The 14839-nt window shown below is 43.4% G+C and overlaps 1 protein-coding gene across 1 annotated transcript; it reads right to left on the minus strand.

Annotated features, from left to right (window-relative positions):
• Positions 1 to 2030: 2030 nt before the first annotated feature.
• On the minus strand, positions 2031 to 14358 carry LOC135510724 (somatostatin receptor type 1-like). Its single transcript, XM_064931875.1, has 2 exons — positions 13994 to 14358; positions 2031 to 4979 (listed from the first exon to the last, which is right to left on the minus strand). The coding sequence occupies exon 2, from the start codon at positions 3863 to 3865 to the stop codon at positions 2750 to 2752; it is 1116 nt and encodes a 371-aa protein (XP_064787947.1). The 5' UTR covers positions 3866 to 4979; positions 13994 to 14358; the 3' UTR covers positions 2031 to 2749.
• Between the last annotated feature and the right edge of the window lie 481 nt (positions 14359 to 14839).

A 14839-nucleotide genomic window follows, 5' to 3' on the forward strand; every position in this document is an offset into this window, starting at 1 on the left:
TGTTTCTGGAAGTAGAAGTAGAAGTAGAAGCTTTAGAAGTAGAAGCTCGAATTGTTTGGGCATAGACCTAGATAGTATAACAGAACTCTGCAGGAACTCTGCAGGTTCTCTCCATACATTCAGACACCCCATTCTTTCTATAGAATTTTAGTTCAGAGCAGATATTTAACAGTTCTTAGAAAACGTAGTCACATAAATATTGAGGTTGAGATTTTACCATAATTCCATTACCAAAGTTTACATCAGCACAGTTCTTCCACTAAATTATTCCGTGGAAATTTTGAAATCAACATTTTTTGTTTGGCATACATTTTAAAGTGAAAAAACGTGTTTCCGTTTCCTTCCGTTTCCTTCCGTTACCGTTGAATTGCCCATATTCGTTTTAAACTCATAGAGTTTTCTGAAAGACTCAAAATTCCTAAAATTTGAAAACATTCACTAACAAAATCAAGGATGCTGATAATCCTAAAGTTGTTTTGATGAAGTTTATCTTTATTAATAGATTATTTCAATTGATTGAGACATGCGGTTCTTATGTAGTCTACTTCACATTCTATTACACAGTGTGACATGGAAACTAAGAGCACCGTGAGAGCACTCCGAACATGACGTGCATTTGATTCGTTTTTTTTTTCAATTTGTTACTCTGCTCGTTGTTATCCACTTTTATTGTAGACCAGTGTCTAACATATGGTACGTTGCCATAAAACTAGCACGTGGACCCTGCTTGGTCTCCCTCTCATAGATTCATCATAAATGTATTGGGCGTAGTCCTGAAGTAGTCATTAACGATCATTGCATGTAATAGCTCTAGGTCAAGTTATGACTTAACGACCAGAAGTTTTTCCTAGTCAGGTCACATGGCTTGGAAAAACTCCAGACCCTCATCATAATTCATCATGTGGATCAGTTTTTCCTGATCATTTGACCAGGCCCTAGTCAGGCCCTAGTCAGGCCCTAGTCAAAACCTCTGTTATATTGTCAAAAACATGACGCAGAGCATTTTGTAGGGCCTTATTATGACAGAACACGCAGATGAAGAGTCGCTGCGTTGCTTGTCCAATACACCGAGGCACGTTATTTACAGTCGTTCCAATCAAAGCTGCTCTCATTGAATCAAAGCTGCTCTCATTGAATCAATGCTGCTCTCATTGAATTTAAAGTGTGTGCTCATTTTTATTTAACCTTTATTTAACTAGGCAAGTCAACATAGGAACTGAATCTTATTTAGAATGACGGCCTACCAAAATGCGTGAGGACGTGAGGACGAGGCTCTGCTCTGCTGTCATGGCTAAACTAGATTAGATGCAGTGATATTACCTGTTGGAGGGAGGAGATAGCGTTAACGTGGATGGAGCTTCCTGATTGGCCAAGTCGACCTGTGGTCTGTACCTCACAGGGTTAATAGCCAGACACAATCTCATTAATTCCTTGTGCCATCTCCACGGCGATGTCGTTCCATAAGCGATGTGAGGCAAATCGATTGGACAGATAATATGGGATCGTTTAAGCCTCAAGCCTGTTATCCATTATAATCATAGAACGGTCTGTGACGACAGGCGTTGCATGCCTTCATTTGCCCCTGTGGCCAATTCAGTATTCACAATCACTGTATAATGTGGAACAGGCATTTTTCACTTCTTTCTACCCCATACCTGTGTTGTGTCAGTAGGAATGTTATCTTGCTGCTGAGTTGTGGGCGACACCATCTGTGAGTGTCTGTCAGAGGCAGAGTGTGTGTGTGTGTGTGTGTGTGTGTGTGTGTGTGTGTGTGTGTGTGTGTGTGTGTGTGTGTGTGTGTGTGTGTGTGTGTGTGTGTGTGTGTGTGTGTGTGTGTGTGTGTCAGAGGAGCGTTGTGCCTCACGAAGCCCATGTGAAAAATGATCACAACTGCTTTCTAAGCTGACTGACTGCAGTTCCTTTCGAAAAAAAAGTGGAGAGTATTTTTCTGTGCTACTGACAGAGTTTGAATGTCAAAACCATCAGTGAACCGTTCTTTTCAAAACATGATCACCACACTTCCAAATGAAACATTTATTTCAGCTTGGCTATTTACAGTTGTCCCTTTGGGCTGCTTGCATGAATGTGTTTGAGCAAGTGAAAGCAACAGAGAGAACACAGCAGGACTCAACAGAGACGTTGGGCATTAATGCTTTACAACCCCTATGATTCAGACTTGACCTCTGTGGCAAATGTATGATTCTGCAAATTATTCAATTATTGACAAAGTACTTAAGCATAGGCAGTTTCGGCTTATCATCCAACCCCAAATAAATAAATACATTCTTACATGTATAGCATATACAGTACAATAAATAGGTTTACAGACAGAAGGACATAGGTCAAACAAACACATGTGCTCTAAACTCCGGGTAAAAGACCAAGTCAAAATTACAAACTTGTCATAGCTGCACCACCTCAGTATGAGAAACCTCATTTGACTTGGCTTGTAGTCAGTCAACCATCACACTGACATCTAGCATCTCTATTTTTTGCATACAACCTCCTGTGCTACACAGTCAAATAATGTTCTTCATCCAGCGGGAAAAACAAAGCCCATATGATTGTCACACTTCAGAGCAGCAGGGAGTATGTGAACATGCTACTTTATTTTCAAAGACACGTGTCGTTGTCATCAACCACGGGCCTCACTCATTGTTCATGTGTGGTGTCATTCGTTGTCATACGTTGCTATCCCATCATTCGCTGTGTGGCATTGTATTTTATCATCTACAACTATTGACTCCAGTCACAGTGTAGTCGTGCGTGACGTGCATGTCCCATTCCGGAACACCATACCAGATGCCAGACATTCCTTAGGGAAGTCTTTCTGTCCATTGGTGGCCTGTCTCTTCAGAGCTACGGCACGGTAGTCCACCTGTTCTCCATCCAGCCCAGACTCCAGCCAACGGAAACACACAATCCTCTGGAACGACCGCCGGAAGTTATCGGACACGAAGCCATAGAGGATGGGGTTGGCGCCGCTGTTTGCGTAACTCAGGATGACAAAGAGCTGGGTGACCATGGCGTCCGGGGGGCGGTGGAACACGCTGACCAGCTGGACGATGTAGAAGGGCATCCAGCAGAGCACGAAGACCGCCACAATGCACAACACCATCCGTGTGATCTTTTTCTCCGAGCGCCTTCGCTGCAGCCAACCGGCTTTGAGCCCGACCGCACGCATGCGCGCCACCATCAGGCAGTAGCAGAGGCAGATAGCACCTACGGGAAGCAGGAAGCCGAGCAGGAAGGTGTACACCACGAACGCCACTGACCATGCAGCCTCAGGCCACAGGAAGTTGCAGTCCACGCCGCCATCCTGCGCCGGGACCGTGTCAGCAAAGATGATGATGGGGAGGATGACGAGGAGCGAGAGGCCCCACACGCAGACGTTGACCACCTTTGCCACGGTGGGACGGCGGTAGCGGGCAGCCTTGATAGGGTGAACCACAGCCACATATCGATCCACGCTCAACACCGTCAGACAGAAGATAGATGTAAACATGTTGATGCCGTCCACGCTCAACACCAGACGGCACATGAGCGAGCCAAACGGCCAATGACGTATAGCCGCTGAAGTCGCCAAGAACGGAACACTCAACATAAACAGTTCATCTGCAATTGCCAGATTTAATATATAAATATTGGTGGCAGTTTTCATCTTGGCGTATTTGAGGATGACATAGATGACCATGGCATTGCCTGTAAGACCCACACAGCAGACCAGTGCGTAGATGGAGGGGATGATGATCTTACTGGCATCAAGTTCCTGGTCGTAGTCCTCATAGTCTAGGCTGGAGTTGTAGGGGAGGCCGGTGGGGTATTCTGGGTAGTCACTGGACCGGTTGGTGGCCATGTTTTCCATTTTACCAGTTTACCTCAGTTTTTGCCTCTCCTAGGCCCCTTGGAACTAAGATGCGACTTTGAGTGTATGTTTTCCTATTCAGTCCAGTCTGTCATACCTACTGATTTGAGTCTCTCAGACCCATTATAGAAAATAGTACTCTTCTCAATGCTCTTAGCTGGCTCTCTGTTAACACCAAAGTGTTGCTTTAGTGTAATGTATCATGGATCTCTGTTAAACTCCTTTCATAATTGGTTCAAAAAGAATGGATAGGGCAGAGTTTTTCTCACTATTGAACCCTAAAGTTCACTTCTGCTTTTTTCTGATTTTCTGGTCTTAATAGCTAAAGTGTCTTTGACTTCCGTTATATTCCTTTGATAAATGGGTCAAAAAGGAGTGATGAAGGAGCAGTGGGAGCATGAAAGATCCTCATTTTTGTAGAGGTGCAGCTCTGAAGAGACAGGAGGGAATGTAATGTCTGTAAAGTGTTATTCTCCAATCTCATGGTCCACATGCAACATAGAGGGGGTTAACCTAAACCAAATCAGATTCATTGAGTCTCTCAATTCTCATGTTGCTCTGTTTCTCATGGACTTCTCATTATAAAGCCTAGCCTTGGTAGTTTCTACTCTCCACTGACTGAAGCAATTTGATCCAAGGATGAATTCTTGGCAGCCAAATGTGTAACATTCCATATTCATTCACAAATAAACTCACATCTTATTACCCATCTGTTTGCAGGTGGTGAAATCAGGGCGAGGTTTCTGGGTCTCATTCAAACACAAGGAACCTCGCCAAGGGAGAACGTTCATTTCTCTTGATTAGAATGTCCTATTGTAAGGATTTGGACCTGGAGTGGTTGGGAGTTGTCCTGTTCTGTCTGGTTCATCCCAGCTAGTCGAATGGCATACTCATCAGGAGTGGTCTTTGGTAAGAGATGCTGTGGGGAATTCTACACTTTCACCATTCCATGTTTCTGTTTCTGTGGTGATAGAGGGGAGCGGGTTCTCACGGGTGGTTATTCAGTCGCTACACCCCGGCTGAACAAGTACATGACAATTCCTGGCTTTGATATGAGCTCATCCCCGGGATACGTTTACACTCCCATTTTCCCATTGAGTTGGCTCCAGGATGCCTGTAAGAAAACACAAAAGAGCAATCACTTGTTTATTCTCTAAAGGAACTTCAAACAAAACATGAGAAGAACTCTGGCTCTACCCTGGGTTTTCACAAGAGGTAGCTATCACGTGTCAATGGCAATTAATGGCATTGTTTGTTCTTTCCATTCATGTTTCGCTTGCAGTTTGTGATTAATTTGAAAGACAAGTCTTTTCCTTCGATAGCTGATTAAATACTGAGGCGTTGCGGTCTCTCTGCACCTGAACGGAAGAGAAACTAGGATTCCATTTCGCCTCCGTATTCCCCAGATGTGACACCAGCATGACATTCAAAAAATTCCCTGTTGTGTTTGTACATAATGAAAAAGGTTCCAGCAGAAATGCTATGAGGGGCGAAATACATCTGCCACATGTATCGCCTGGCTTGTTAGTATGTGAGTGTGTGAGTGAACCTATGCAAGGTCACTGCTCTCCTCGTCCAATTACAGTCGAATGTGAGAGGCAGAGAGACACCTTTGACACTTAATGACTTTCTGACAATGAGCAAACATCTAAGGAAAAAAGAAAGGCAAAAAATAAAACAGTTGAGATGTTCACGGCTGTCTAAACAAGAAAAAGGGGGAAAAATGGGAATATGGACTGAACAAACACCCTCTCCGCCTCCTTCTCTCTCCATCCTCCTTTCCATCCCTCTCCTCCATTCTCCAACCAACAGAACATCAAAAACGGGCCCAGTCTATAGAAAGCAGGAAGCTAATTGCATTCGTGGAATAGGAAACGCTGTTTGAATGCCAGGTTTCCTCTATTACGGCAGTTAGGGGAGGGGGCAATCATGGTTCATCTAAAAGTCAACTGAAAGCACTGTGAGTAGAATAAATAAATATAGATAAATATGCCGTTTAGTAGACACAGAATACCACAGAATACCGAAGGTAAAGCAGTGAGATAGCACAACACTACGAAATGTGTAAACCATGTGTCTGATATGTCCAGGAGGGTGAACCGCATGGATATTGTGATTGTGTCACTTGTTGCGGCATTAAAGCTGAAGCTATGCACCGAGTAGACAAAAGATTAGGAACACTGGCTCTTTCCATGACAGGCTGACCAGGTGAATCCAGGTGAAAGCTACGATCCCTTATCGATGTCAATCGGTGTAGATGAAGGGGAGGAGACAGGTTAAAGAATGCTTTTTAAGCCTTGACACAATTGAGACATGGATTGCGTAAGATCTAAGTGCTTCTGAACGGGGGTATGGTAGTAGGTGTCAGGCGCATCGGTTTGTGTCAAGAACTGCAACGCTGCTGGGTTTTTGGCGCTCAACAGTGTATCAAGGGTGGTCCACCAAACGACATCCAAAGTAAGGGGTGCAACTTAATATTAGGAAGGTGTGCCTAATACTTGGTATACTCACTGTACATCTGCTGTGTGCGTGTGTGAGACTGCGTGTGACACTGCGTTTTGTATTTGTGTGTGTGTGTGTGTGTGTGTGTGTGTGTGTGTGTGTGTGTGTGTGTGTGTGTGTGTGTGTGTGTGTGTGTGTGTGTGTGTGTGTGTGTGTGTGTGTGTGTGTGTGCGCGCGTGTGTGTGTGTGTGTGTGTGTGTGTATATATTTAGGTGTCTACCTATTTATGACTGTCTAGTGTCTGTGTGAGTGGCAGGGAGAGAAGGATCAGTACAGATAAGAAGAGAGCATAAACACTGGGGCTTGTTATATTGCTGATCTTTATCACCAACTGTCTCAAATCATTTATTGTTTCTTTTAGTGTCACCTTCTTCCCTTCCGTGTTGCCTGAGTCATGGTGCCAATTTGTCACCGGTGATGATATCTACTCAATGTGGTGCTAGACTGTCGAGCCTGCTTAACAGGGTTGAGCGGAAGGTATAGGGTGAAGTTGCCCCTAGACTGATTTCAAATTAGTACGTTATTTTTAATCTAATAGTTAAGGTTAGGATTTGGGCAGGACAATCTGATCTTGTACCCACTGCGGAGTGGTAGAACATGATGCACTGTCTGGGAAGAAGCGTAGATATAGGTTAACTAGAACAGGACGTGAAATAATTAAGATCTTGGATTAGCAATAGAGGCTCTACTCTCTTAGAGAAAAAGGGTTACAAAAGGGTTCTGCGGCTGTCCTCGTAGGGGAACCCATTTTTGGTTCCAGATAGAACCCGTTTTGGTTTCAGGGAGAAGTATTTTGGGTTCCAAGTAGAACCCTATGTGTAAAAGTATTCTACCTGGAACCAAAAGATTTTTACCTGGATCCAAAAGGGGTTCTTCAAAGGGTTCTCCTATGGGGACAACTGATGAACCCTTTTTGGTTCCAGATAGCACCAGAGTGTATTTCTTCTAAGGGTGTATGTAGGGCTTTGAAGGGGAAGACTGACGTCAAGCGCTCGAAAGCTAAGAGAGTTTTTATGCCGAGCTTGTTCTCTGAACACTCAGCAAGACAGATGTTGATGAATGTAGGAGAGGAGAGAGTGAGGGGAGACAGACAGCTGGAGAAGAGAGGATAAGAAGCCTGCGTCGAGCAATGATAGAAGACAGAGAGCGAGAGAGAGAGAGCGAGAGAGAAAAAGAAAGCGAGCAAGAGAAAACACAGAGAAATATAGAGAGAGGGCGAGATTAAAACAGCAGGAGAAAGACACATGCAAATGGTGTAAATGCATGAGGGAGAGGGCAGAGAGAGAGAGAGAGAGAAAGGCTGTGCAAGAGAAAGCAAGCAAGAGCGAGACAAACAGCAGTACAGAATGACATGCAAAGGATATGTTTTTCATGAGGGAAAGAGAAAGGCTGTGAGAGAGAGAATGAGAGAAAGAGAGCAAGATATTAACAGCATCAGGTCCCAGCTGGACAATATCTCACATGCTGTAGAACCCAAAGTGGATTAAACCCCAAGCTCTGAGACACGATAGTAGAGGGCCACAGTTAGACAAGGGCTTCAACACTATTACTGATGACAAATAGAACTCAGAGACTCTCCTGCTACACTGGGGTCGACACAAAGTCATGCATCTACTACCTTATCACTACTACCCTCATCATGCAGGATACATTACAACCATTGCATATAAGAATTTCTTTCCTGCTGTTTCTCTCACTCTCTCTTTGCCTTGCTCACCCCTTACTATTTCTCCGTCACTCCTCTCTCACTTCATCTCTCTTCCCCTGCTCATCCATCTGTCACCCTGTTGCCCTATTTCTCCCAACACTCAATTTCTCTCCCTGTTTCCTTCGTCTCGTTCTTTCCTCTTCTCTCTCTCTCTCTCTCTCTCTCTCTCTCTCTCTCTCTCTCTCTCTCTCTCTCTGTGTGTCAAAGCAGAGTGACGCTGCTCCTGAAATTGGAAGTTCAATCCACCTTGACTCCCAGGAGACAGGCAGTGGAATCCCTCAGTAGCACTGATCTCTGATTGTGTGTCCATCGGAGTGTGCTAAAATGACCACCTTTGAAGTTGACAGGCAATGTAATGGTGTTTTATGTTCCCGAATGGACATTGTATTATCATAAACTATCCGAAAGGCAGTGCAGGATTTGGCAATGGCTAGCTGGTCAAGACACAGCACAGATGATACAAATATACCGATACCGTCAAAGTCCATGTTGATCTTTCATTGAGCAGTGCATCGTTAGTCATGTCTATAGTGCTTTTGAAATGGTAAATGAGTTGTGTGACACAAACACACACACACACACACACACACACACTGGTTCATTACCATACCTCCATAGCAGCTCTAAAGGCTTATTTCCTTTCGCGTCCTGCATAATTCTATTTGCTTTGGAAAATAAATGCTACAGAAGGTCATATCTCCTGCTTTAATGATTTCCCCTCTCATTTTTGTTCTCCTACTACTCAATTTAGGACCAAATTGGCTTCTAGCCACATCATAGTACTACATACGAAATTGCTCCTTCATAAATGTTCCCTGTATTTTGTTATAATCAGGTGGGCAGATTACAAAGTAGTGGGAAAACGAACTGTGGGGAGAAAATTACTATATTAAGGGACCTTCATTTTTACACGCCGCATGGTTCCACTGGCTTAAGGTACTCTGTGAGCCGCGGGCCTTTTCTCATCTCATATGCAATATCTGCATTTCACAACACAGAAAAGTGCTGTGATTCAATATAGAAAAAAAGCTCAGCCTCCCGAGTGGCGCGGTGGTCCAAGGCTAGCTGTGCCACTAGAGATTCTGGATTTGAGTCGGGTCGGGCGCAGTGCACGCTGACACGGTTGCCAGGTGTATGGTATTTCCCCCGAGTCCGTACAGGAGTTGCAGCGATGAGACAAGACTGTAACTACCAATCGGATACCATGAAATTGGGGAGAAAAAAGGGTAACAAAAAAAAATGAATATAATAATTATATTAAAAACAAAATAAAAGCTCAGTCAGATCACTGGCGTAACGCAGTTTCTCTGGACCCCCGCAAGGTCGTAGTTCATCTCCCCCCCACTAAAGATGATAATCTGTTTGCATCTGCCAATTTATTGTCTGCCCAGACGACCTGTCCCCAGAGCTTCCGATACAGTTCATCTCTTTCTGTAATATGTTGATGCCGCCAATTAAGGAGAATGAGAGGCTCAATAAAAGATGTTGCAGAACTGTTGTATTTGAATCTCTTCTGCCCAGGTGCCCTGATGTCGCTGCGGCAATCAAGCTGTTCTTACCATCGATGTAACTGTCGCTTCTGAGGAGAGATTGTTTTCTAAACTAAAACTCATAAAGAACTACTTATTCAGCATTAGGCTCTCGGTCTGATATGCACTTTTGATCACTTGAGTAAACTCCACTCACTGCCCCTGCGTCGGCGTAGCCTTGACCGCATCATTTGTGGACCGATATCTCCTTACATATATTCAATTCGTTTTTTTTTTTTTTTTTTTTATCATTTCAAGGCCTGAGGCACTTTTCCAGTCACATTCCCGAAGTCCCTCATAAAACACATAGCTTACTTGTACATAAGGTTTGTGAATGACTCTTTAAAGGCTTACTGTGTCCGGGACTCTCTCTACAGTGTTTGAAGGAAGTGGAATCGATGTAAACACGATCCTCTGATGTCTTTATAGAGCAATCAGAAAGGAGAAATACATGGCGTGAGAAAGCCTCTCTGACATTGTATTATTTCATAAAAGTCTGTTTGCGGGCGTCCGTCTGTGTGTTTAGAAGTGCACGTCTGTGCACGCGCCCGCATCCTTTGTGCTGCTGGTTGGCGATCAGGGTCTTGACAAGGAAATTGCCATTCTCTCCCTCATCCCGCCGTCGAATGACAAGCGCTAAGAAGACAATGAAAGAGAGCCGGAGAGCACACTCTGTCCTCCTTCCTGTTATACATGCTTTCATTCTAAAAGGCCGGTGACAAGTTGAAGTCTTGAAATGGAGACAGGCGCATCACATGACAACATGAGACATAGTCGTTGAAGTGGAACTGGTCTCTCTCACAGTGAAGTATTGGCTTAATCCTATTTTCTTAATTCTCATTGTTCTTATTGGTCTGGAGCATATCCCCAACCATAGGGAAGAGTTGTCACATGACATGCAGTTCGGTGGTTCATTTGCAAGACTCAACATGTATAAACGCAAAGTATCTTTTTCAATACGTTATTTTGGGGGGTATTTATCATTACTATAGTCTAATTGAAATATAACTGAATTCTTGATTAAATTGTGAGAGATGTGGTTGGCAATTTTGGCAAAAATCTTGGACCGCCAAGATCAATTCCAATCCCTCTCTGTCTTCAATTGCGTTACATACTGAAATGACTTTGAAATTCTTTTGGGCTGTACATTTTCCAGTACAGGATTTTCTGTTTCTGTTTTAGATAACTTATCTAAATGTGCCGTAGAATGAATGAAATGCCCCTGAAATGCCTCTTAATTTCATATTTTGGTGCAGTGGCACCTTCATTTGATGTCAAACATGACATTTAACCTTGCTAACCAACCACATATTATGTACTGTAGTTAGGCAAATAGAGAAGCTATATACCGTCACGTTGATGGTCTGAGAAGGGTACCTTCAAGATAGATGTAGCTATACAGGTCTCTGATCAGAGCATTTCATAACTGCGTAAATAAAGTCATAAAGCCACACTATATGCAGGTCTCAAGTAATATCTATGCGCATGACACCATGGATTCTTCTAGGACACTGCCAGAAGTAAGACACTGTAGCTTGAGCCTGTCTTGCTGTTTGAGCTGCTGTCTATCTACAATTTCCTGTACACCGTTACCCAGTCAAGCTCTTCACTCCACAGCATGGCTGTCTTTCACAGACCCATATATTACTGTCACTGATTCAGCTCCTCACTGACGACGCTCGCACCATATCAAACTACCCACACAGTATCAAATACCACAGACTTCCGGAGACTCACTCTCATGTCACAGAGCTCAAACTCAGTATCATACACCATAGATTCACTCTCATGTCACAGAAACCAAACTCAACACGAGCAGCCCTACGTTACAAACTACAGTTCTGTCATAAACCATTTCCAATGTCCATGGACACTGAATCAGACATAATAATGTAGACATTATTATTATAGACATAGACACTAACAGTAAATCATCCGTAGCCATATTGTTTCATGTTTACAGACCACAAACTCACGATCACTGACCACAGGTATACGTGGTGTAGATCATCAGTCTCATCGTATTACATAGTTCATGGACCATAACTTCCCCATTTCCAGGCTCACTATCAGAACCCATGCAGGGTCAGCCTTGGAACTACGTCCGCAATCATTCGTATAATCAACCGCCCACAGAGCTACTGTAGGCTACATAATGTCTGCATGATCATGCGCTATGATGTGGACAGTCCCTTTTGGATTGTGCCTGCTGGTGTTCATCATATCAAGGATGTGTCCTACGGAAATAAGTAACCCCCACCATGTTATACAATGGGGACAGCTCATCTGAGGTTGAGTGAGCTAGTATTGCACAGTGGAACCTAATCAATCAATAACTGTGAAGCATCAATTGATCAATTATCTTAAAATAGTACATTTCTGGTTCAGTTGCAAAGGGGCATTTAAGCAGCCTACCGAGCGTATATCCAAATGAAAGGATCCACTTAGCTGTGAGTAAATTAAATAGTGGATAGTATATGAGGAATGAGAATACAGATAAGTATTCAACGAAAGAGACGCATAGAGTATTTTTAACCTTTTGCCTCCTCTCTCTCTCTCTCTCTCTCTCTCTCTCTCTCTCTCTCTCTGTGTCTCTCTCCCTGTCTCTCTGTCTCTCTGTCTCTCTCTCTCTCTCTCTGTGTCTCTGTCTCTGTCTATCTCTCTCTCTCTCTCTCTCTCTCTCTCTCTCTCTCTCTCTTCTCTCTCTCTGTCTCTCTCTCTGTGTCTCTGTCTGTCTCTCTCTCTCTATATATATATATATATATATATAGCTCTCTCTCTCTGTCTGTCTCCCTTTCTCTCTCTCTCTCTCTCTGTCTCTCTCTCTGTCTCTCTCTCTCTGTCTCTCTCTCTCTCTCTCTCTCTCTCTCGCTCCCTTCTCCTCCCTTTTTGAAAGCATCCCTCTGACGTTGTGTAGATTGTCCAGAATCACTTGAAGGATTTTGAATAATTCATTATTCAAATAAATAAACAATTTGCTTATTTGGCCCAGTCCATAACTAGCGTCAAAGTAGGGACACGATAACATGAAGGGGCCACTCCATATGTGAAATAGGCATGACCACTTCTCTGTCAACAGTCTTCTGATTGGTTGAGTGTCTGATTCGGTTCCCGTGTCTGGGTAATGCAGCAGTACTAGCCTTGACCATTCACATGTGTTGGGTATTGGTACATCTATTTATCATGATGTCACGTGCATCGGAGAGGCTGACGACATGTCATCATTTATGGATTTATTTGATTGATCGATCATGGATTTTTTTTGCAGATGAGAATAGCACATGCTATGCATTTTCTGTCTTTCTGGTAATGTTTGTCTGTGTTATGAAATGTTTATTGTATGGACAAGAACATGGGGGGGTGGGGTTGTTCTCATTACCTAATTATTTCAGTCCTAATGAACAAACCAAATGGCCATCATTTGCATTTAACTTGTGTGTGCAGGTGTTACTGTCAACATCGTCAACAACATTGTTGTCATCTGGAATAATCATATATTAAACTGTATTGACAGCTACAGAAAAGCGAATGAACTGTTTCCTTTTGTCTGGTGTAACTAGATCAGGGTGGGAAAGGATCTTTTTGTTCCACCAGCCGCAGGGGCTCGTGGATACCCAAATTTTACCAGTCACTACAAAGTTTTACCAGCCACATTTCCCCCCCTAAAAAAAAATCTATCATTATGATAAATCACTGAAAACACATGCTCATGTTTTGTAATATTAAAACAACGTTAATTGAGTGAAAGTGAAAGTGATTTCAAAGAACAACACAGAACATGACAGACAGACAGTAGTGGAAATCATACTGTGTTCTATACCTTTTCCAGCGGGCAAGGTCACGATATGACATAATATGACATGGCAGCTTGGTGTTTGCATAGCTTGCGGGTTTGTGTTTGCACAGGAATATGTTAATGCATGCATCTTCCTTTTATGTGAGGACTATCATTGCATCATATTGACAGTTCTCTGTATAATTCTACTATAACCATACAGAAAACATCTTACAATTGTTGACTGTTAAAGCATCATATTAATAAAAGTAACAAACTGTATTTAAATCCTCCCTCCCTACATTGATAATGATTTATACCTGCTGATTTATACCATTTACACCTGCCTGATTACATGCATCCTTCATCCTTATCTTGTCCTGAACGTTCCAGTTTTCACTTGTAAGATCTGATCAAAAATAGTTCACAGTGCGTGTTTTAATAATCTTCATCTGTCAAGAAAATGTGGGCACAATCAGAATGAGGACAAGATCAGGACAAACTATGCATGTTAGAACCAGGTATAAACGTGGCTATAGTGTATATACATAATGTAACTGCAATATACTTTACTTCTAGTATTTTCCTGGAAGCATAAGAGAAGAGAGACTCACCGTATCCAGGTAGCTGAGCACTGTCAGAGTCCCAACCCAGTCAGCCTGTTCAAGTCACTGATGGAGATGAGGGAGAGGGAATACAGAAAGATAAAAAAAACTCCTCTCCTCCGTTCTCTTGTTCTCGCTCTCCAGTGATGGATAAGAAGGTGGAAGACCTGTGGAGAAGTGTGTCTTCACTCTCACTCCGTCCATTAGCCGCTATCCTCAGTCGCTGTTTCGGTCTCCAGCGCTCTCCCCTCTCTCTCGTTTTCTCTCTGTGGATCTCGTAGCTTACGCACTAACATGCTCTACTCTCTGTCTCTGTCTCTGTCTCTCTCTCTCTCTTACCATCCCCCAAGTCACTACACACTTATCTCTGTCGCTCTTTCCCACACACAATCGTTTATGTGTGGGGGGCTAGGGTCAGTCTGTTATGGTGTAATTCTCCTGTCTTATACGGTGTCTTGTGGGAATTTAAGTATGCTCCCTCTAATTATTTTTCTCTCCCTCTCCCTCCCCTCCCGGAGAACCTGAGCCCTGGGAACTTGCCTCAGGACTACCTGGCCTGAAGACTCCTTGCTGTCCCCAGTCCACCTAGTTGTGCTGCTGCTCCTGTTTCAACTGTTCTGCCTGCGGCTATGGAACACTGACCTGTTCATCGGACGTGCTACCTTGTCCCTGACCTGCTGTTTTTGACTCTATCTCTCTACCACACCTGCTGTCTCGAACTCTAAATGCTCGGCTATGAAAAGCCAACTGACATTTACTCCTGAGGTGCTGACCTGTTGCACCCTCTACAACCACTGTGATTATTAATATTTGACCCTGCTGGTCATCTATGAACTTTTGAACATCTTGGCCATG

This window comes from Oncorhynchus masou, chromosome 23, assembly GCF_036934945.1.
Source record: "Oncorhynchus masou masou isolate Uvic2021 chromosome 23, UVic_Omas_1.1, whole genome shotgun sequence".
Lineage (NCBI taxonomy): Eukaryota > Metazoa > Chordata > Actinopteri > Salmoniformes > Salmonidae > Oncorhynchus > Oncorhynchus masou.